The sequence below is a fragment of the Histomonas meleagridis genome (assembly GCF_020186115.1).
Source record: "Histomonas meleagridis strain 2922-C6/04-10x chromosome Unknown contig_20, whole genome shotgun sequence".
In the NCBI taxonomy this organism is placed as follows: Eukaryota; Parabasalia; order Tritrichomonadida; family Dientamoebidae; genus Histomonas; species Histomonas meleagridis.
In genome coordinates, this window is record NW_027150805.1 from 1,932,519 (window position 1) to 1,956,068 (window position 23,550).

General features: G+C 31.3%; 9 protein-coding genes across 9 annotated transcripts; 5 read left to right on the top strand and 4 right to left on the bottom strand.

Moving 5' to 3' along the window:
- Positions 1-3,919: 3,919 nt before the first annotated feature.
- GO595_003145 (small GTP-binding protein) lies at positions 3,920-4,504 on the top strand (the record flags this gene model as incomplete). Its single annotated transcript, XM_067916133.1, has 1 exon — positions 3,920-4,504. The coding sequence occupies one exon, from the start codon at positions 3,920-3,922 to the stop codon at positions 4,502-4,504; it is 585 nt and encodes a 194-aa protein (XP_067776946.1).
- A 445-nt stretch (positions 4,505-4,949) lies between these two features.
- Positions 4,950-7,208, bottom strand: GO595_003146 (TKL family protein kinase; the record flags this gene model as incomplete). The annotated part of the gene is made up of 1 exon (XM_067916135.1): positions 4,950-7,208. The coding sequence occupies one exon, from the start codon at positions 7,206-7,208 to the stop codon at positions 4,950-4,952; it is 2,259 nt and encodes a 752-aa protein (XP_067776947.1).
- Positions 7,209-8,183: 975 nt separating this feature from the next.
- On the top strand, positions 8,184-8,657 carry GO595_003147 (small nuclear ribonucleoprotein-associated protein B'; the record flags this gene model as incomplete). Its single annotated transcript, XM_067916136.1, has 1 exon — positions 8,184-8,657. The coding sequence occupies one exon, from the start codon at positions 8,184-8,186 to the stop codon at positions 8,655-8,657; it is 474 nt and encodes a 157-aa protein (XP_067776948.1).
- Positions 8,658-8,920: 263 nt separating this feature from the next.
- On the bottom strand, positions 8,921-10,426 carry GO595_003148 (uncharacterized protein; the record flags this gene model as incomplete). The annotated part of the gene is made up of 1 exon (XM_067916137.1): positions 8,921-10,426. One exon carries the CDS (start codon positions 10,424-10,426, stop codon positions 8,921-8,923), a length of 1,506 nt encoding a protein of 501 aa, XP_067776949.1.
- A 2,473-nt stretch (positions 10,427-12,899) lies between these two features.
- Positions 12,900-13,970, bottom strand: GO595_003149 (glyceraldehyde-3-phosphate dehydrogenase; the record flags this gene model as incomplete). The annotated part of the gene is made up of 1 exon (XM_067916138.1): positions 12,900-13,970. One exon carries the CDS (start codon positions 13,968-13,970, stop codon positions 12,900-12,902), a length of 1,071 nt encoding a protein of 356 aa, XP_067776950.1.
- A 560-nt stretch (positions 13,971-14,530) lies between these two features.
- On the top strand, positions 14,531-15,301 carry GO595_003150 (Ubiquitin-conjugating enzyme family protein; the record flags this gene model as incomplete). Its single annotated transcript, XM_067916139.1, has 1 exon — positions 14,531-15,301. The coding sequence occupies one exon, from the start codon at positions 14,531-14,533 to the stop codon at positions 15,299-15,301; it is 771 nt and encodes a 256-aa protein (XP_067776951.1).
- A 357-nt stretch (positions 15,302-15,658) lies between these two features.
- GO595_003151 (uncharacterized protein) lies at positions 15,659-16,630 on the top strand (the record flags this gene model as incomplete). Its single annotated transcript, XM_067916140.1, has 1 exon — positions 15,659-16,630. The coding sequence occupies one exon, from the start codon at positions 15,659-15,661 to the stop codon at positions 16,628-16,630; it is 972 nt and encodes a 323-aa protein (XP_067776952.1).
- Positions 16,631-18,467: 1,837 nt separating this feature from the next.
- On the top strand, positions 18,468-19,463 carry GO595_003152 (Diphosphomevalonate decarboxylase; the record flags this gene model as incomplete). The annotated part of the gene is made up of 1 exon (XM_067916141.1): positions 18,468-19,463. The coding sequence occupies one exon, from the start codon at positions 18,468-18,470 to the stop codon at positions 19,461-19,463; it is 996 nt and encodes a 331-aa protein (XP_067776953.1).
- Positions 19,464-21,455: 1,992 nt separating this feature from the next.
- GO595_003153 (RasGEF domain containing protein) lies at positions 21,456-23,315 on the bottom strand (the record flags this gene model as incomplete). Its single annotated transcript, XM_067916142.1, has 1 exon — positions 21,456-23,315. One exon carries the CDS (start codon positions 23,313-23,315, stop codon positions 21,456-21,458), a length of 1,860 nt encoding a protein of 619 aa, XP_067776954.1.
- Between the last annotated feature and the right edge of the window lie 235 nt (positions 23,316-23,550).

Below are 23,550 nucleotides of genomic sequence, written 5' to 3' on the forward strand. Positions count from 1 at the left end.
CCCAACGATAGAATCGAATGAATGAAAAATCATCGGATTTATATTCAAAAACAGAAGTGTTTCGGAAGCCACTTTAAATATTGGAACAAAATTGTTATCTCCACATTCGAATTTAAGACAATTACAAACATTTGTTTCGATTTGGTTTTTCTTAGACATTATCCAACATAAAATTTTATAAATTTTTTACCAAATTTCATATAATTCCTTCCAAGTGCTTCGGCACAACCATTTCTTCGTTATCCGGCAAATGAGGGATTGGCCAAATTGCTCTGACGAGCTCTCTGTTCAGCCTCAACAGTTCTTCAGCCTTATTTTTCTCGTCCAACAATGTTAGCAAGTTACAAATTTGATTAATTTCGTTCATTTTGTCTTCGTCCGGCAACAAATCCGACAATTGCTTAATGATTGCCGGCAGTCCTCTTTTCTTTTTTGCCTTTCCGTGTCTATTTATTGATTCCGGATGTAATTTTTGTTTTTCGTTTATATCATTAAATCTCTTTTTTAAGTTATTCACATTTATTATATTCTTTTTCATTTCATCGATTAATATATTATAAGCACCGATTGCAACTTCTTCTTGTGTTGCACCACATTCGAGTGCTTTTAACCATTTATGTGCTTCCATATATAACTTTTTACTTTCATCAAAATCTTTCAGATAAACAAATGAGAAATACGCAGCGTTTTCTATTTGTTTCTCTTCGATTAAAATATTTTTTATTATTTCATAATTACTTTGATCAACTTTCGATATGATCAATGGTAATTGATTACTTTTGATAATTGATTTAATGTTTTCCATTATTATGTTCGTATCATTTGATTGTATAGCTGTTAATGATATTTCTTTTAATGGCCGATTATTCTTTATTAAATATTCGAGTTTTTTATGAATGATTTCTTTCCATATATTACTATCATTAGGAAATGATTCTAATCCGATATCATATAAATGATCTCTATTGATGATATATAAACATTTCTCTTCATATTCTTGACCACATTTAGAATAATGTTTAATAGCATCAACATAATCATTACATTCTTCATCTATTAATGCTTTACGTAATTCGACGTTTTCGATTTTATTAATTTTCTCAATAAATGGTACATATGAAGAAGGCTCTTTCATTGTTAATAATCCAATCGTAGCTATACATTTAGTATCATAAGTTTTATATGATAAATCAAATAATGAATCATTATCATATAATGTTAATAAGAAATTAATTGATGATTTAATTACATTTGAATCATTAAATGAACATGAAAATTCAATCGCTTTAATGACTTCATTTAATAATATAAAACAAATATTAATTGAATCCGAAAATTTCATTAATAATTCATTAGTATTATCATATTTTGGAATGTTTAATTCATGAGCTTCTTTATCATATTGAATTTCATTACCAAATAATAACGTTAAAAAGTTTAATATGAACTTTAAATCAGTTTCATTCTTTAATGGAGTTAAACATGCTAAAAATTGTCGAAGTTGTTGATTAGAAATTTGTTCACATAATTTAGGAATTGAGATATCTCCTAATTGGATAAATCGAGAAAATGGAATTTGATATTTTTTGGATGATGTTAACGATTCAATGTATTGATGATCTGCAATTAATTTACTTAAATATGATTCAACAATTACATGTGGTGCATTAATTTCTATGTTACCTCGATCCATTTGTGTTATTATCGAATGAATTTTCTTCGTGAAATATAAAAGTTGCGCTTGAGGTTCAATTTGATGTTGTGTTTTATTATTGTTATAATTTATATATATTTGATTAGTAATATCAATGTATGATAATAATTTCTCATGGAATAAAACGGATGTTGCTAAAGTTGTAATTGTTTCATTACATAATAATAATAATCCACTTCGACAAAATATGATATATTTGGATTCATTCTCAATAAACTGTTGTATGTTTTCTTGGCGTTGTATAAGTTTCGGAGTATTAAAATCTTCATAAACTTCATTCGTATTTAATACAAAATAATTCGGTGAAATTAATGAACAAAATTCTTCAAATTCTTTAAAGACATTAATTTCATTGTTCTCAAAGATATATAATATATTTCCTACTGAAAATAATAATTTATCATTCGAAAATGTACTACATTGGACTGGTGAATTTGGTAATTTATATCTCTCATTAATAGGCATTATATATAAATATTCTTCAGTAAAAATTGCAGTCTTTTCATCATTGGATGTTATCGAAGTAATTTGTGAATCAAATTCTTCTTTCCGATGACATAATGGAGGTGGTATTATTGAGCGACTCCAATCTGAGATTTGTAACATGTTATAATTAATAACAAAAATTGATTCCGAATTTGAATCAACTGTAAAATTATAATCATATGTAAAGAGGAGACCGTTAAGGCTGATCACGAACAGAGTTAGTGAATTCGGCGCCCAATAAATTTGTGGAATTAACGGTTCTTCGGATCGGATAACATATTTACGATAAAAGACACGATTCTTGGTGGAAAGTATTACAATAGAAAAGTCACTTAACATAACAGCTAAAATGTCTTTGTGGGGTGACCAAGAAAAGGATATTATATTTTGTTCAAAATCAACAAATTGACGATCACAACAATTCTTTTCAAGAAATTGAAGACGTGAACCATGTGAAATACCAAGCCAATTACCAAGAGGATTCCATGATAAACTAGTAATATTAGGAATTTCGCGTTCACCTTGTTGATCTGGAATTGCTTGGGAAATGGTATATATGTTAGTTGAATTTGATGCCGCAATAAATTTGTTATCATTACGGAATGCTGCGTTTGTAATAAGTGAATCCATATTATCTTTAACAGGTGTAAGCTCTTGGGTGTCTATATCCAAAACAAATGCAGTATCTTCGCTTGCTATAAAAAGAAAATCACCGCCTGGAGAAATAGTTGCATAAGTTATTTGAAATGAAGTTCTATAAATTGCTTCTTCTTCTGTAAATCCAGAATAAACAGATCTGTCTGTAACTGTTAAATATGTATCTAAAAAATCAGAAAAGCAAATGCAAATAATTGGTTCATTTATGCTTATTGGTACAAGAGATGAATATTTCCCAGCGAGCCTTGGAACTTTCACTTGTTGTGGATCAGTGATATCAAAATTTCTTTTACTGGAGTTAATCAAGTGGATATTCAGCATACAAGGAAATGCAATCGAACAAACATTCTCAAATTCACAAAGCCTTTTAGCGGCACTTTTTTATATAATGCATAATTTTTCATGTTTACTTATATAGCCTTGTTATTGCTTTACCATTTAAAGCTAAATGGATATGTTTGCGCACAAACAAAAGTGAAAGTTTTAGTTTTGTTAATTGAATTTGAAGTCACATTAATGGCTTATTTAAATACTATTCAACAATCATCAATTTAATATACATGCATAAAACAGCTGATTATTTGAATAATATTGGTTAGTTAATATTTTGAAATTCAAATTTGATCTGACTTAGAATTTATGTAAAATGCCATTAGGGTAGCAATGCCTTTGATTAAAAGTTTGGTGTTATGAATGTTTATATTTTTAAAAGATTTAATTATTTGAAATTAGAAGTAAAATCTTATTAACTTTACATACACATCATAATGCAAGCAAGTAAAGGCATTGCATTTAGTAGTTTCTTTAAAGTTTATGATCAAATAAAGTGCAAGGATAAAATGTTTGTTTGAGGGGTGTTGGAAATTTTTTTTGAATGTTAAAAACGATTATTTTGGCATTGAAAAGCGATGTAATCTATTTAATTAATTGGTCTAAGACGTTCGTTTTTGTAGCATATTTTGACATCATACCAATTTGGTATTGAAAATTGAATGAGTTTAAAATCTCGATTTTGGTAAATTTTCATTGAAATTTTTATCTTCATTTTACTTCATTATTTTTATGATCGATTGCAAAGTAGTTGTATTTGGAGCTGGAGGTGTAGGAAAGTCAGCACTTACAGTACAGTTTGTTCAAGGATACTTCATATCTGATTATGATCCAACGATTGAAGATTCATACAAGCGTGTTTTAGCTGTAGATAACGAAAAAGTTCAACTTGATATTCTTGATACAGCAGGCCAAGATGATTTCGCACCAATGCGTGTTTCATATATGAGACAAGGGAAAGCGTTTGTAATTGTTTACTCAATTGATGACCGATCTTCATTTGAAGCAGTTCAAGAAATTTATAATGAAATAGTGCGAACCAAAGGAACAAAGAATATTCCAATTGTTATTTGTGGTAACAAGAGTGATCTTGTCGATAAACGTGTCGTCAGTAAGGTTGAAGGCCAAGAACTTGCTCATGATTTAGGTGCAATATTCTATGAAACATCAGCATTTCTTAATGAAAACATCACTGAAGCATTTACTGCGCTCGTCAAAAATGTCATGAAATCAGTTTCATCATCACAAAATCAAAATGCAAACAAACAAATTCAAAAGAAGAAAAAGAAAATTATGGCATGCTGCAACTTAATTTAATTAATACTGATTTTTAATTAAATAAATGCGGATTTTTTTTTTTTAATATTAATTTTAAATACAAATAGGTGTAATTTTCTCATATTTCCGGATTTTTTTAATTCGTATTTCAATTGGCTAATTTAAAAGATATTTTAATTTTGCTAGTTGATTAGTCAAGATGTCCTTCTGTTTTGGAGGGATACAAAAGTACTTTGATAGAATAAACTTATCAAAAAGTAAAATAGGGCACTCCAAAAATCACTCAATAAAAACAATTTCCTTCCTTACCTAGCCAATGAACCTATTTATCCCAAAAATTTGTATATTGTCTAAATAATATTTTTTTTATTATATAAAATTTTGTCGCCAAAGGTTGAAGACTTCCCCTTTTTTCCCTTCAAAAAACAAAATAAAAAAGGTTTTTATTTCATAAATAATCGCTAAATTAGAGATATTTTTTACATCACACAATTGTATTCGATTTCTTCAACTGTTTAAATATTGTTTTCCTATAGTCCTCGAACATCACTGGCAATTTCATTTCTGCCAAAGTATGTATCACTTTGTATCTAATGAACTCCATATGCGTTTGTTCGAATCTACTCAACACAGTCAACAACGACAGCGCAATTAAAGCTGTTTGCGGGTGTGCTGTTAATATTTGTTTCATTGAAGGGAACAGTAACAAAAACTTATCGTTATATGTAACTCTTGCTAATGAATCCAACATCAACAAGCAGCTATTTAACAAGTCCCAATTTTGGCTTCTTAAAGCCTCGTTTATAAATCGTTCGACAAAACCTTCGTTACACAACTTTGTTACGAATTGTTTTGTTAGGTACAATCTTCGAATTATTGTTGCAACAGCTTTCATTTCGGTATGTTTCCTCACCATTATAATCTTCATTAGAAATGGAATAAGTTTTGGATATTGTGTTAATTCTTTTCGATTTTCTTTCCGTGAAAACAACACCAAAAAGATCGAAAAGATTCCTAATGGCCCCATGTTCGATGTGAACCATGAATTATTCGTCAACAAATATTTGGAACCATTTTCACTTTGCGCTATTTTACATAATATATATGGCGACATAATGATGACATTGGCCTTATTAATCAACGTGTCTATTAGTTCTTTATTTACGGGTACTTCGCGCATTTTTAATAACATATGACATATCTCATCACGAATTCCTGGCGTTGTGATTTGAGTACAAAGTGTTTCGACATCAATGTCATTCGGTAATTCAGCTTCATTACATAATGATGCATATGCAGCTCGAACTAATGATTTTTTATTACTTTTAGTGGCATTGTTAAGTATTACGAGACTTTTAGTTCGATATTTCGATTTAAATGCTGTAGAATGTGTAAGCAAATGTTTTATAATACGAACATATGATATCGAATTTTTGGAATTAAGAGCCGAATTAGAAAAATCTAAAAACACAGAAGCAATTGGAATGAGTGATGTAAATCGACTAGTAGACAAGGAAATTTCCGAGAAAAGATGAAAGAAATTGGAATTAGTAGGTGATAGTTCAATAAGAGATTTAACTTGCGCAAGTGATAGTTGTCGTGGATGTTCTTGTGCAATACAAATGAAAATGCGATAAATGGAATCTGAGTAAGATGCATTATTTAATGGAAGTTTGGATGGAATACCAGAATTAAGATAAGATGACGTACACCATGGATCATGTTCGAGAAATTTGGCGATCTCACTCAAAAGTAGACTCATGTTTTCGGAATTTAATTTTGAGAAATTAATTGAAACAGTATCGAAAAATGATTTGGATGTCTCCTTAGAAAGGTATTTAAAGACTGTGTCGAATTGTGGATGATTGGGTTCAGTTAGAATGGTTTTAACATTAGGAGAAAGTTCTTTATCTTGATAAATGCCATTTAACGGTCTCTCGTTGTCAAAACCGTTTTCGATCTTCTCTAAAAACGTTTGAATCGCTTTTTCATCAGTTCCATCAAAATAAATCTTTTTGGAACACATGGTTTGATAGATTTCCTTGAAGGATGGTCGGTTTTTCGGGTTTTGATCCCAACATCTTTCAACAAATTCTTTGAAATCACTTCGAACTCCTTCAGGAAAAGTGGGACGTTGTTTATCTTGAAGGATTCCAATAGCAATATGAATGCTATCTAATTCTCCGAATGGAGTTTCCTCTGTAAGTAATTCCCATAATAACATTCCATATGAGTATACATCAACTTTTAGATCATATTGCGTTGAACCAAACATCTCTGGCGCCATCCAATTTGCTGTTCCAACATTTTGTGACAATTGTTGTGGTTCTTCAGGAAAATCTAGAAGTCTTGCATTATGGAAATTAGAAATTTTAGGATAAAGATTATTATCTAAAAATACATTAGCTGACTTTAAATCTCTGTGCATAATACATTGTTCATGTAAGTCCATCATTCCTTTGGCAATTCCAAGTGCAATTAATGTTTTATTTGTTGGTGTTAAATGTGCTGAACTTTTATGAATATAATCTTGAAGTGAACCATTTGGATAGTGTTGTGTGATAATAATGAAAGGTGGAGTATTTGTATATCCAAGTAAAGGAATTACAAAAGAATTTCTGCAGTTTGACAAAATTAAAACTATTCTGCAAAAGCATGCAAGGTCTTTATCTTTGAGTTTGTTGGATTTAAATTTTAGAGCAACACATTTTGTTTTGGTTGGTATATATTCTGCTACATACATGCTTCCAAAAGAAAACTGTGTCATTGCTTTTTCTGTAGTTATATCTTCTGGTTTGACTAACAAGTAAGCTGTATCTGAAAGTATCTCCTCCATCGAATTCTTTTTCTATTTCTATTGTATTTAACCGTTTTTAGACATCACATGTCCCTTTAGGATTTTTCAAACATTGCATTATTGGGTGATTTATATGAATCATTTTTTCCATAATGGGCTTCTTTTGATTTGATTTCATAAATATATTTATTAAAATTTTCGATAATTTTTGGTATGTTTTTATATATTTCTTCTTCTGCTTAAATTGCATGTAAATAATTTATATAAATAGAACTTTCTTTTGTGAAAAAAATACAAAGTATACTAAATTGCTGAAAATATAATTAAATGAATATGGATGATCTAAGTTAAATAATTTCATTGTTTGTTGAGTTGACAAAATAAGATTTTCTTCTGTTAGATTAAATATTAACTGCTTGAGAGATACGAGCAACTCCAAATAAATGGTTTGATTTTTAAAAACAGCGTCTTCGCTTTTGAGATTATTTGTGTTAATTGGATTGATATCATTAGTATTAGACATTTTAATAACCAGAAATTCACACTAATTAGTGTTTCTTGAACACGATAGAGTTTTTCTGGATAAAACCGTTTATTGAATCCACAAACACACCGACAACCAAGTGTTTTTTCATTTTTACATTATTTAAACTTTCACAATAACAAGCAATTTTGCCTGGAATATCAAAAGGATGTTTATACAGAAAAATAAATAAGCTTATCAATTTCATGAAATTTTTTATATTACTAACTTTATTTAATAAAATGCAATTTCTCTTACCTTCGTTAGGTTGTGGCGTTATAAGGTTCCCAAAGAAACAACAAATATTTTGTTCTTTGGTGATTTACAGCTGCTTTTCATTAGTTAACCGTCACGATACCACTTTTTGTTTGTTGTTTGGAAGTTATTAATTCCATTTAATGTCTGCAGCGCCCAGAGGATCAAAACTTGCAAAATTTCTCAACCATAGAGTAAGTGTATCCGTCAATGAAAAGCGCCGTTTTATTGGTCAACTTCTGGGTTTTGATTCTCATTCGAATATAGTTTTGAAAGATTGTGAAGAATACAGACAATTAAAAAAACGTAAAGCAGGAGAAGCAAGAGAAGTAAAGAGAAATGTAGGATTACTTGTTCTTAGAGGAGAATCAGTTGTTCATGTTGATGTGATTGGTCCGCCACCTCCATCAGGAAACAGACTTGCAGCTTCAACAGCTTCTGCAGTACTTCAACCAGGTATAACACAAGATAAAATTGTATCAAAAGGAACCGGAATTACAATTCAAAAACCTACAAATTTATCAAACTTATCAAAGCCCACACAAGGTATTGGAATGGCAAGTACTGCCATGAGCGCTGCTCCATCTGTTTTACCACCATCTGCACTACCTCAATAAATTATTACAATTTTTTTTTAATTTCATTTTTTCACAAAATGCCTTTATAAACAAAGAGAAAATATTCCCCTCTTTTCTTTAATGAGATAAATACATTTGTTTAAATATTAAAATGCAATTTTCATAATATGAATTAAGTAACTGAAAAAGAACTTTTAATTATCAATGATAACATTTAAACAAAATTTTAATAATAAAATCATTTCAAATTGTTCAAACCATGAATAATTATTTATTAATTTTATGTTATAATAAAACGCATCCTATTTATGTCTAATTAAGCTCTTTGCTTTTCTCGTCACTCTCAGCGATCCTCTTGCCGACCTTACAGATCTTGGCGTTTCCACTATTGCCGAGTCGAATCCGTCCATTGAACCGAACTGCAAGCCCATAGAGTTTGTCGCCCTCGCCTTAAACACGATTGAGTTTGGCGGCGGGCCCAACAATTTAATTGATTCTTCTTCTGTTGTAGCGCCAGTTACCTGCGGTATATCTCTGCCGCACGCCATACACTTCACTGCCCCGACTGCAGTTTGCGAATCTTTATTAATTTGATTAGATAACTCTCTAACAATTTCATTTATTTCATCCCGTGTAGCTGTCTGCTCTAAGAAGTCTCTAAGATCATCGATCCTTCCGGCGATGTCCCCAATTACTGATTGGAATTTTTCGAACATTTTCTCAACAAGTGATTTATCCGCTTTACCTTTAAGGTCATTATCATCAGACACAATCTTCCCGTGAATTGCAGATAAATGCGCTTGAAGTTTGGGTATAAGCTTGTATAGATAATCAACAGATTCACCAACATTCGCAAATTTGGTGATCGCAGGAAGAAGCGGAGGATCGCGCCAATCAGCTTCGACTGATGGATATGGTCCATATGATGAGAGATCAACGTTTTGTTGCACATATGTAATCGTTGGTGATGGTGCAGGTTGAACACGTGGTGTCGATGGCGATGAAGATAATGATGAAACTGATGACGACGAAGGTAACATTGGTGTTACTGTTGGCGGCGTTTGCGCAACTGATAGTTTGGGCGTTACAGAGGGCAGTGTTGGTGTAACTGCGGGTTTCGGAGTTGGCGTCGGAGTAACTGTTGGTTTCTGTGGAGGAGATGGAGCTGGAGCTGGTGATACAACATGAATGACTTCGGGCGGAAGAGAGCTACGCTGCTTGAGATCGTTGAGAGATGAGCTCAGATCTTGAAGAATGTTTTTCACAGATGTGACAGATGTGTTGAGAACGCGTGGAAGGGTTTCGTCAAGTTTTGCAAATGTGTCATTGAAGAGAGAAATAGAAGAAGCAACTGTCTGCAGATGCTCGCGTGTGTTGTGAAGAGTACTGCCATTTTTGTATACTGTGTCTTCGAGAAATTGGAGTCTGTCGTTGATGTTACTATTACTATTGCTTTGAGAATTTGGAATTGCATTCTCTAAAGATTCGAATCGCTCTTTGTTGGCATTGTTAATCATATTGACAGTCTCAAGAAGGCGTCCTTCAAATTTATCTTCAAGATCTTTTAATCCTTTGTCAAGCTTGTTTTCTAATAAGTCAATGCGATTTCCAAGTTCAGTGGTTTTGCTTTCGATTTCTTTCATTAGGGTATCATGAAGTGACTTAAGTTCAGAACGGTCTGGTTTATCTTTAATGAGACGTTGTAATTCAAGAATCATTTCTTCATGATAATCAAGCCTTTGTTCTATCTGTTTAAACGCCTTCTCTAAAAAACTTTCATCAATTTGGATTCTCAAATATGAGCTCATCCAAATACGGAAGTTCAACTAACGTGTTCTTTCTATCGTTCATTTTGAAAATCAGATAAAAAAATTGAAATATTAGAAAGAAATTAATTAGCTTTATTACATGTTTATAAGCTTTTGGATATATTTATTATCGCATGTATTGTTGGGTGTGTTGTAATTTATTGGTTTTTTCATTACGAAATTAATTTTAAAATTTGGTTTTTGTTGTCTTGTAATAGAAATTACTTACTACATACTTCTAATTCTCGAATTGATTGTTCTATCTGTTGTTGATTGAATTCTATTATGGCTTTACAAATACGATTTTTTAGCAATTCATGATTGTTTCTTTTCACTTTCATTGATTGTTTGTTTGTAGTCATCATTTGCATATGATTTATGGATGAGTTATTGGTTTCAAGTTTGTTTAATTCATCAATCGTTTGCTGAAGAACATGCATGGAGCTTTTTAATTCAGCTTCTTTTATATTTATGTATTGTTTATATTGACTTTTTAAGTCACTTAGTAATTGTGAATATTTTGTTGATAAAAATTGATATTTTTGTTGAATGTTATTATTTATATCAGAATTATCACCTAAAATCAATTCTTCATTTTTCTTTAACATATCATAAAGAGTATTTTGAAGTTGAGTTATTTTTTGTTTTTGCTCAATTTCTAATTGTTGAATTTCGTTTTGATGCCTTATTTTTAATTGTGAAATTTTTCTGAAATGAATTTCTTTTAAATTATCTAATTCATTTTTAAGTGATGATATTTCAATCTTTAATCTTAAAATTTCATTTTGAGATTCATCAAAATTGATTTTTTTCAATTCTTTGATTTTCTGATGAATTTTTTCTATTTCATTATCTTTTTGACTTGTAATTTCTCTGAGTTCTTGTATTGTCTTGTTTATTTGAGATTTTTTTGTAGTAACAGCCAAAATTATTTAATGATTGAAGTACGTTTACTATTTCTCAGGGGTTATGGCGGGAAAAGAAGTGATTTATAAAAAATCAAGCTTACAGCAGCAAGGAACCCTTTTCGAATCTGAGAGCACATCAAGCACTAACGCAGATGGTTTGGATACTTTTGTTTATAAGACTGATTTGATTTCAAAAATTCAATTTTTATTTCATTATCCAGAGATTCAAGAATATTTATCATCTCTTTCAGAGGCAAATGAAGAATTACAGAATATGAATTTATTACCATTTTTTCAAATTCTGCTTAAGATTCTTGAAGTTTCAAAAGATTTAAATGAACAATATAACATTCTACTTTTATTAACTAATCTCACATACAATAGCATTGGCAATGAGGTCCTTAATAATCAAGATTGTTGCTCTTTATTTATTTCTTTTCTCTTAAATCCAGACCCAGAATTTATTAAACCAACAGCAAAGATAATTCTTAATTTACTAGATGAACAATTTTCATTTTATTGCATGCAACAAAATATTATTGAAATTATTTTTCAAAGAATTATTAATGAGGATATCTCTCTTCTCTATGAAATATTGGTTTCTCTCGCTAAACTCATTCCACATGATGAATTAATTCGTTTTTCGATTCTTTTTCCATTTTTAGTTTCTGTACCATGCGAACATTCGATTAAACTTTTTTCGCTTCTTATCCAAAATGTTGAATCTGAATATTTACTTCAAGCAAATCCTATTCCAAAATTACTTTCATTTCTCATTTCTGGTGATTATAAAGATATTCCATATGTTTTTATTTGTATCAATTGTATAATCGAAAATGACAAAGGTCAACTTAATTTTGTCAATGCGGAATTTATTGATAACTTATGCCATTATTTAAGATTCTGTTCACAATATGCAATTCGTCCTCTTTGTGTTTTTATTGAGATCATTTATGAAGACTATTGGAACTTAATATGTTTTTCAAATTTAATTCCAACATTAATTGAAATAGCAAATAACGGAGTGTTCCAACTCAAAAGAAAAATCGGGTTTTTGATTTCGAATTTTTTCTCGATGTGCTTGGAAAATGATTTATTAAATTATGGATGGATTCAAAATGCTTTCGCATTAATTATTGATACTATTGATTCATTTTCACCCATGAAAATTCAGATGACATTGAGTCGGATCAGTGAAGCATTCGATCATTGCTCAGCATTTATTGATATCGCACAAGAACTTGATTTTGATTCTGTTTTAGAAGATCTTTTGGAGTTAGAAGATGAGAGAATTAATGATTTGGTGTTTTTGATAAGAAACAACTACTTCCCTTAAGTGAACTTATTATCCAGTTACCACAATCGAAATCAAATATATTCAATAAATCAAATACAAAATGTTTTTAGTAAAACGTTACAATTTAAAATTTCAGCAAATGTTACAAAAAGAGTTAATGACATTAAATGTATTGTATCAAAGTGATCTTCATAAAGATTTGTAAGGAAAAGTTGAAATATTAAAAAGTGAAAATAAAGCTGCTTAATTCTTTACTGCTTTAAGTTGTTCAGAACTTTCCAAGGCGGTGGAAGATATCAGCGCAGCGGCAGCTGTACATCCATTCGTTATCGTACCATGAGAGGACCTTGACGAGTGAGCCACCATCTGGGTTTGGAAGGACCATTGTGGAGAGGCCATCAACAATTGATGAGTGTGGGTCATCAATGATATCGGATGAAACGAGTGGTTCCATTGAGAACTTCATGATTCCCTTAAGTTGTTCGGATTCGCAAGCCTTCTTGAGAACTTCGTTAACTTCTTCCTTTGTGACTTCCTTCTTAACATTCATTGTGACATCGACGAGTGAGCCAGTGATTGTTGGAACACGGAGTGAGAGACCGTCCATGGACTTTGGTGGGAGTGCTTTGACAACACGTGGGAGGGCGATGGCAGCACCAGTGGATGTTGGGATGATGTTCATGCAGGCTGCACGTGCACGGCGGAGATCCTTGTGCATAACATCAGTAACGACTTGATCGTTTGTGTATGAGTGGACTGTGGTCATGAAACCGTTCTTGATGCCGAAGGCGTCATTGATTGTCTTAGCAACTGGGGCAAGGCAGTTGGTTGTGCATGAGGCGTTGGAGATGCACTTTGTTTCTGGTTTGAGATCTTCATCATTAACACCGAGAACAAGTGTGCATTCAATTTGGTCTTGGGATGGAACAGAAAGAACAACCTTCTTGGCACCAGCGATGATGTGACCATCATAGCCATCCTTTGTAACCTTGCCATCTTCAACGACAGCCTTTGTACGGAAGATACCGGTGGATTCGAGAACAACATCAACACCTAATTCCTTCCATGGGAGTTGGGATGGGTTAAGACGGCCACCAAGATTCTTGACGGTCCAGGCGTTTTCGCCTTCACCAACTTGGAATGTATCATCACCAGTGATCTTGATTTCTTCTGGGAACTTTCTGTGGGCTGTATCGTATTTGAGAAGATGAACGTTTGTCTTCATGTCGCAAAGATCATGGATGGCAACAACTTGAACTTCGTTTGGATAGAGAAGACGGCATGCACGGAAAACAAGACGTCCGATACGACCGAAACCATTAATGGCAACTTTCACCATTTCTGCAAAGTGAAGCGACCGTTGTTATCTGGCCACAGCATTCAAAAAATTCAATAGAAGTTTAACAATTAACTTAAATTAAGTGGTCGGGTGAAGAAGTTAACTTTTTGAATATAAGACGAGAAATGGACGATAGATAATTCAGAGGACAATAAAAAAGAAAATTTTCTCCTCAGCTTTATTTCATTGCTGATTTATGTTTTCTCCTGCTTTTTGATAATAAAATTAATATATAAGTTGAATTAATTCTGAATAATTATACAATATAATTTGTATTTCAATTTGAACTCAATCATTTTTTTAATAGTATTAGAACTTTTTTTTAAGGTTGATTATAATTTTTTTAAATATTTAGTAAATATAAGAAAAGAAGACAAATGAGCCAGTATAAAATCATAATCAATATAAATTTCAAATGTTAAATATATGCATAAAGCCCAATTGATTTCCTTCATTAAAGGTTAAGGTTTATCTTTCTATAATTTTAATGATGGCGTTTAAGGAGAAATCTTGAAAACAGCTTCTTTTTTGTCCAATTTGAGAAGGTTTGCTTGATATTAATGAATACAAGCAGCCCAACAATCAAAAGATTACTTACTGAACTCAGAAATTTAGCTAAAGATCCTGATGAAAACCTCGTTGCTGGGCCAGTAGATGATAGTGATATATTAACATGGCATTTCACAATTAAAGGTCCTAAAGATACACCATTTGAAGGCGGTATTTATCATGGAAAAATTATATTTCCAAACGCATATCCAATGGAACCACCTGATATTATTTTTTTGACTCCCAATGGAAGATTTGAAACGAATGTAAAAATTTGTTTGACTGTTACATCATATCACCCTGATTGTTGGCAACCAGCATGGGATGTAAGAACAGTTTTGACTTCTGTTATAGCCTTCATGCCAACTGAAGGGGAAGGAGCTATTGGATCATTAAATGATGATGATGAAAAAAGAAGAAATTATGCCATACAAAGCAGAACGTGGAAGTGTCCTCAGTGCAATTACACAATAGAACCGGATCCGCTTCCAAATCTCAAAAATACAGAAGAAGAAAATTCAGAAGAAATTAAAGAAGAAGTGCCAACACAAGAAGAGGAGGAAGAAGAAAGCAATCAAAAAGATGATATTCCTAAGCAAGAGGAAAATGAAAATGAGGATGAACAATTGGAAAATGTTGAGCCTAGTATGATTGTTTCAATTCCTTATGATGAGGTAAAAAAGTCGATGTACCGTCATAATTACGAATTTGCGCCATTTATTGATATTCCGATAATAATTTGTGTAATCTTTTTGATCAATTTCTTCTTCTTTAAAAAATAAATTGTTTTCTATAGAAAAATTTAACTGAAATATTTTTTATTTTCTATGGAATGTAGTAGAGCTCTAAGATAGTTATCAAAATGTTTGGACTTTACTTCAATAGAAAATTTACATAATCTTATGTAAAAAGATAAAAAGAAGATTTTATGATGCAAGTAAAATCCTTTCTTTAACATAATCAAAACGCCTTTTAAACTATCTAAAATATAACAAACACAATAAATAATACATGTTCAACTCCAAAGAATTTAATTTGTTATTTGAGAGTTAAACGGCTGAAAATAATTCAGTTTTGAACGCTTATTTAGCCAAGCCGGATTTTACAATTCGGAGAACGTTAAGATCTTGCCCAAGCAAATGGGAATTGAAGGCTCTATTGCATCTCACATAAAACCATTGGCAATTCTTGGTGTCGCTCCTGAAAACATCAAGGCCATGGCATGTAATGACAAAGCGTTATTGATAATTTCAAATTCAAAGACAATTGAACTTCGGAAATACAATAATGAAACACTCACAAAGATTTTATCACTTAACCCAACTTGCTGTTGTTCTACAGAACGAGGGTGGGCAATTGGTTTTACTAATGGACAACTTTCTGAGTTTGATTCCGATTTAAATTTAATTATATCTTATCGAATTCCTGGTCGTTCACATGCACATGATGGAGAAATAAAACAAATTCAAGAAAATAGTGATTTTACTGGCAAAAGCGAAAGTTATTTAATGTCATATGGTTCAGATAATACCATAAATTTATGGAGTAAAAATGGAAAACACCTATTTAGCTTCACCCCCAAATTTAACATTACAGCTGTTTGCACCTCACCATTTTATGTCTTTCTTTCGGATGATCATAATCAAATCCATACAATTAACATCGAAACGCATGACATTGCTACCTATACAATTCCCAATTATGCCAAGTCTATTATTCCTCTTGGAGATGGCTTCTCTAGTCTTGCTGTTCTCAGCGATGGATCTGTAACAATTTTATCTTCACGCGAACTTGTCTCAACATTTAACATTCCCATCACAGAAGGAATTGTTTATGCTCTTCCTCTTGTTGTTGAATACGGTACTGGCCTCATTACGTATTTGACGATGAACAAAGACGGAAAAGTTGTGTTGCGCGCGCTCGAAGTCGAAATTGGAGAAATCGGCAAAAACGAATCAGTGTTCGCTGACTCAGTGACACATACCATTGTACTTAAGGATGGACTCATTAACGCTTATTTGCGTGATGACTTGGAAACGTTGTCAATGCAATACCTCCCTGAAATGAATCTGCCAAGAGAAAGAATCGCTAAGTTCCTAATGCGCCAATGAATAAACAATTATTGTAATAACTTTGGAATAAATAATAATATAAACCTTGAGTTGCAAAAGGAAAATTAGAAGTAAAAATGATCAAAAAAAATTCTTAATAAAATGATTTTTATTAAAGAGTAACTAAAAAGTCTTTAATTAAATATGAACTTTCATCTATATTCATTATCCTATATCCTAATGGATGGAATGGATGGGCTTCATGTAATTTATTATTTGAATATAAATAGTTTCAAAACTATGGTATTGAGAAAAAGCAAAAAAATATTTTTTACCCATTTTGTAACATAAATTTTGATATGACTTGAATAAGAGAACTCTTTTGAAGCAAAATTACAAATTTTAGTTACAGTTTCAGGTAAAATTAAGTTGGCCAAATTCTTACATTTGTGGAAAACTGAGTCTTTCATTCTATCAATCGAATTTGGAAGTGCAACATTCCTATGAATTTTACATATTAAAAATTTCAAATATGTGTAAATATAAGTGTGTTCAATACATTTATAAAATTCCTAACAAAGTTAAAGATGTGTTTACTTAATTTTTGATGATTTCTTGTCAAGACAAAAAACATTTGTTGTTATTTCCATTTGATTTTGGGTCTTGGAATGTTTGTTGTTCATCAACAGTTTCAACTTCAGAAATTTTTGTAATTAATGCTTCGAATGCTTCATAAACATTTATGTTTTCGCGAGATGAAACTTCATAGAAAATAAGGTTCTCTTTTTTGCTGAGTTCAATTCCTTCATTTGTTGGCACTGCTCTCAATTCATCAAGATCACATTTTGATCCTATAAGTAGTATGAAGACATTCTCATTACATTTTTCATGGATTTCATTTAGCCACATTGGAATAGCCACAAATGTTTTCCAACTGCTAATATCGTATACAGAAGAAATACTCCTTTTGCTCCTCTATAATAAGCTTTGGTAACATATGTATAACGTGTGGGACTAACGATATCCCAAATCTGTGCTTTAACAGTTTTACCTTTAGTTTCTACTAATTTTGTTTCAAAAGTATTAAAAGCGTATGCTATTCTTGTATCCAAGAATTCATCTTCAGCAATATAGTATAAAAATGTGTTTTTACCTACACCACGTTCTCCACAAATAACAATTTTCCATATGCAGTCTGGATCTTTTTTCTTTTCCATTTTCATGTGGATCCCATAGAAAAACAACCTGAAAATTTCATTGATCATCTTTGTCTTTTTCAAAGTTCTTGGAGTAATGAGCTCTTAAATTAATTCATTTCCTCTATTCTAAATTATAATTGTTAGAAGTCATAAGAAAAAAAAGTTACTTCAATGAATTCAATGAAAAGGCCTTCAAATGTATGTTAGACATTTGCAATCAGAAAATGCATAACTACAAATTTTAGTTACACTTATGGAAAATAAATTTTTCTTCACTATGATTTGAATAAAGACATGAGCATCCACAAAAAGCACCAAGTCCAATACGTTTTGTTCTTTGAGGAAAAACATTCTAAGAAACCTTTATATCATAGTCATTCTAATCATTGTCACAAAAATATTTTTTTTTGCTTAAATTTAATAGAATTATTTTTGAAGAGCAAAGTCTCCAAATTTTTTGTGAAATCTGGTTAAATAAATGAAATTAAGTATGAGCATTTTTTTTTTGATTTTATCATGATTGTGATAGTGTGATTCTTTCCATATTAGAAAATTAAATTATACCAACAAGACAAAAAATGCATCTAACCTTTAGGATGTGTCTCAATCGTTCAAAACATTATAATTCATTAAAAAAATGATGATAATTATTTTTCTTCATTATAAAAATATTTCATGTCACATTTCGCCTCTTCTGGATGAAGGCAACATGTGTTGCACACCCGAACATAGCCCTCATTAAGTATTGGGGAAAATCAGATGAAAAACTAATAACGCCAATTCATGGTTCTTTATCTCTTACAATAGATGTTGGTGAAACTAAAACAATAGCCCAATTTTCAGATAAAGATTCGTTTATATTAAATGGTAAACCAGCTCAAATCACATCTCGTCTTCAATTTGCACTTGACTTCTTTCGAAAATACACAAATAATAATCATTTTTTAGTTCAGTCCACAAATAACTTTCCAACTGCAGCTGGTTTTGCATCTTCAGCCTCTGGTGCAGCTGCTTTTGTAGGTGCACTTGCTGGGCTTGTTTCACAGAGCGAAGATCCAATTTCGTATTGGAGTACCAAAAACGTAAATTTATCCATAATTTCTCGACAAGTTTCAGGAAGTGGTTGTCGCTCTATCTATGGTGGCTTTGTTGAGTGGCTTCCAGGTGATAGTGATCATTCATTTTCTCGGCAACTTTTTCCATCAAATCATTGGAATGATTTTTGCGTTATAAGTGTCACTCTTAAACAAGAAGCAAAGAGTATTTCGTCTACTTCTGGGATGCAACAAACGTGCCAAACAGTTCCGTGGATGAGATGGCGTGCTGAAAATGTTGTTCCCGAAAGGATCAAAAGTGCCATCGAATACATCAAAGATAAAAATTTCGAAAAACTTGCGCCAATTATCATGCAGGAGAGTAATGAGCTCCATGCAAATTGTGCAGCAACATTTCCACCAATTCATTATCTTAATGATAATTCGTATAAAGTTATTGACGCTATTCATAAAATTAATGAGTCATTTGGGAAATACGTCGCTGCATATTCATTCGATGCAGGACCAAACCCATTTGTGTTCACATTAGAACAATTTGTGAATGTTGTGAAAGATGCTTTGCTGGAATTAGATTGTGTAAATCCAGAAAAAATAATCATTTGTCACCAGAGCTCTGGTATTAGAGTAAAATTAGAATAAAATTGTTAATTTTCTTTACTTATTTTATGCAAATATTTGCAATGATTTTGCAATTGTATTTTGGTTTCGAAAATTATATGCACTTGTTATACTCAAACAAGGATTTGTTTTTATTATTTTTTTATGAGTAATTTATGGATTTTAATAGAAAATGCTTCAAAACATTAATAAGTGTTGCCTTATGTAATGTGAGATTTATTCCATGGTGATCATGAAAAAAATGCGCTTTTACAAAAAAATTCAAATTAAGTAAGATAAAATTATATGAAATATTAAATTTTTAATAAAAACAAATAAAAGTTTTAGACATTAATACCTGGAAGAAATTTCTCTGTTTGATCAAGCATTAATTTTAGATTGGTTGTGAGGAAGTTTTTTCAAATAAAATGAGTCGCCACTTTTCTGAATTTTCTTTCCAATTCCTTATAAAAATTGATAGAAACAGTTTTTAATATGGGTAAATGTGTTTCAAAGCATTGTAATCCCGTGAACAAATTTTATATTCTTTGAATCAAAACAATGTGGAAGTATCTGCTGATTCAGCTTTGAAGCTATTTGATTACAATTCTCAAATTCATTTTATGTTATTCTTAGTCAATTAATTTATTCTGCACTTGTTTGTCAAATGAAAGAACTTAAAAATTATATTTCTTTTATTATTACAATTGAAGCTAATGGGGAAAGTAATCAAAAATTAATTGATATTTTCACAAACCTTCTTTTATCCTTTGGTAAAATTGATCGGGAACCATATTTTATTCTCAAAAAAATGATTGTATTAAAAGCAATTGATGTTAATGCTAAAAATGAAATTTATTTTAATAATTTGATATTTCAAAAATAATATTTGGAAATTATTTAAATTATTTAATACATCACTTATTTTGGCATCTCAAAATGGTCATACAGAAATCTTTAAATTACTTCTTGATCGTTCGCAATTTTAGAATAAAACATGCTCAAGAAACCGTGGTATTGAATCATATTCGGAAAAATAGAGAAATCAACATCATTACATAGAATGTACAATAAATTGAAAAATGTAATATATTCGAAATTTGAAAGCACACGAGTAATATGAAATAAAAGGAATCGATGAATGTATCTCAAGTCAGTATTTTGAAGATAATTTGCAAATTGCATTTGTATAAATATTTATTCAATAAAATTGAACATTTTGCTATAATAAGAAAATAAAAATAAATAAATAAAATCATCAAATAAATTCAATGATCAAGAATCGTTTTGTTCAGAAAAAAATATTTAGTTTGTACCAAGATATTTCTAGAATGGACTCATACAGAAACTATTTTATTGATCATAAATTATTAATCAGGTTAAATAAGTACATCATTAAGGTATTACGAAAATTATCACATCATTCATTTTTTCAATAAAATTCATAAATTCAATAAAATCAAGATTCCATATAATCATTCGAAATAAATAACAAATAACGATTCTATGAAAAAAAGATAAAATTTTTGTTTCTTAACAACCCTAGAATCATTTAATTTGGCTGTTGACAAATTACAATGATGTAAATAAATAACGTATCTTTTCGAGGAAATAGTAAAATTTTGATAATATTTACCATCATTCAAATTCGCTCCTATCGTCACTTATCATTGTTGCTATCGTTTGATATAAACCATGCAAAAGTCGATTATTGTCACTTTTTGGAATGAAAGAATAAATTTATCTCGTGCTAATCGTGATATTATTCTTAGATTTATATTAATCATAGATGTAACTATGTATATATATTATATGTTCATAATATCAAGATCGTAGGATGATCGCTATATACGATGGGTGGAAATCGCAAGTCGAGTTTAATATATAGTAATTTGTATCGTATTATCAGTTTCGCACTTTTCCGTAACGTTATAAAATTCGTTATTCAAATTTCACTTTTTATTCATATCGTTTGCTATCGTCCACTACAAACAATTATTTACTTCATAACTATTATTATTTACTTTATAAATTTTATTTTTTCTTTTCCTTTTCCATTGACAGCTTCATCATTCCCATTGTGTCGGGTAATTCAGGGAATGAGTTCTTGATCAAGTCTTGGATGTAGTCCAGCTCCTTAAATTGCACTCGTTCGTTTTGGAATTTATCGATTTGTTTGATTAATGTGTAACACGCGGTACATTTTTGGAAGTTGATAAGACCATTAATTTCATTCGGATATCCTTCTTGGACATATATCAAATCTCTTTGTAAACAGCCAATGAATGGAATAGAACGCTCAGGAGCTTTCGATAATGCTGGACGATAATTATGGAAATCGTTTTGGAAATCACATAAATCCACAAGTTCTTCATATTGCTTCTTCATGGATCGGCCCATGTTCTTCATCGCTATTTTGATCGTGTCCTTTAACCGTTGGACCGAACGATGGGTCAAACCGCAAATAACCGCAAATATGCCGTGGTAATTGTTCGCTTGTTCCTTGAAGGCAATGGCTGTTTCGACCCAATAGTTGAACATCTTGGCACGAGCCTTGGCATCGTTACCTTGGATAATGGTAAGTTGAACATATCGTGAAAATTTATCAAAATGATCAGTTAATGCATCTAAGTTGGCAGAGCCACCGCCTTTCTTTTGACCCCAGATGGCCGTAAGTAACTCCATGGGACCGATCTTATGGAATATCTTGCTATGTAATATTGACACTTGACGAGCTAACTCTACAGGATTAACATCGGTGATTTGCTTGGGCTTGTCCGGTGACTCTATTGGCGGAGGTGGATTCTCGGAATTTGTGGTACATGTATTATTACTTTCACCCTTTAATATACGTAGTTCTGTCGTTAGAATTTTCACTTGGTTCTTGCAGCTTGGATCTGTGCTTAAGTATTTGATAAATTCATCTAATGCATTCATCATATCAGATGTAAATTGATATGGCGTAAGTCTTAACCAGGCTGAAATAATACGGATAATGATGATTCGGATTTGTTTAAGTTGGTTTTCATCTTTTATGTTACAGTTTGGTGTGGAAATATCGACAAAATATCGAGTAAAAATGGCAGCTAAAACTTTTGGTGGGGTCGCAAAGGATGGAAATGTTATCAAAAACAATTTTTGGAAATCAACTGTTGAATATTCGGGTTCTGTCAAAAATAATATGAGTTGATTAAACGTGGCTGCATTTGGTGAATTGGCATTACCTGTGTATTCGTTCGGATCTTGGAATACTATTGTGTTGATTAATTTAAGTTCTTCGCGAGTTTCATTTGGGATATCTAATATTGTATAAAACAAGACAACGCGATTAGCAGATGGGTTAATAATGGAAAACGATAATGGATTGTCAGTGTCGGTGTCAGAGCCTGAAGATGTATTACTAAATGGATTAAGAGATTGAATAAGAGCACTATGAGGCATAGATTGAGCATCACCCTTCCTTCGTGTTTTCCTACGATGATGTTTCTTAGTCCCGTGAACAGCTGATTTTGTTTGACGTTCTTTGTTTGTTGAAAATGGATTTAATGACATGACGCTAGTTGGTTGTAATGACATTAAAGTAAAGAAATTACCGCCCTTTGGATTTGTTTCACGTGACTTTTGAAGTGCTGAAGGTAGTTGTAATGTACCTGCTTGGCCTCCTCTATTTTGATTAAGAGGTGTACCTTTTGTATTGAATGTTATATTCGTTGGAAGACCAGACTGATTTGAGAATTTTGTTTTAGGAAGTGCTTGACTCGAATTAAGTGGAGGTTGCCCACCTTGAGGTATTGCTAACTGAGGAATTCCTGAAGTACCAGAAAACTTTGTTTCTGGAATCTTACCTGCCTTTTGCGTACTTTTTTTGCCTTCTTCGCCATTTTTTGTGCTCATAATTTCCTCAAATAGATATAAGTGTTGTTATGACACTTTTTTAACTGTTGTGAATTTTGAAACAGCTTTTTCTGTTATCGTCTGAATACAGCCAAGCCAGCGTCTTTTTCAATATGGTTTTGTAAGGCTGAAAAATCGATATTTCTAAACAAAAACTACATATTAGCTAACTAAAATATAATTAATTATTCTAACACATCTGATTAATGAAAAATATGAATCTAATTTCAAAATT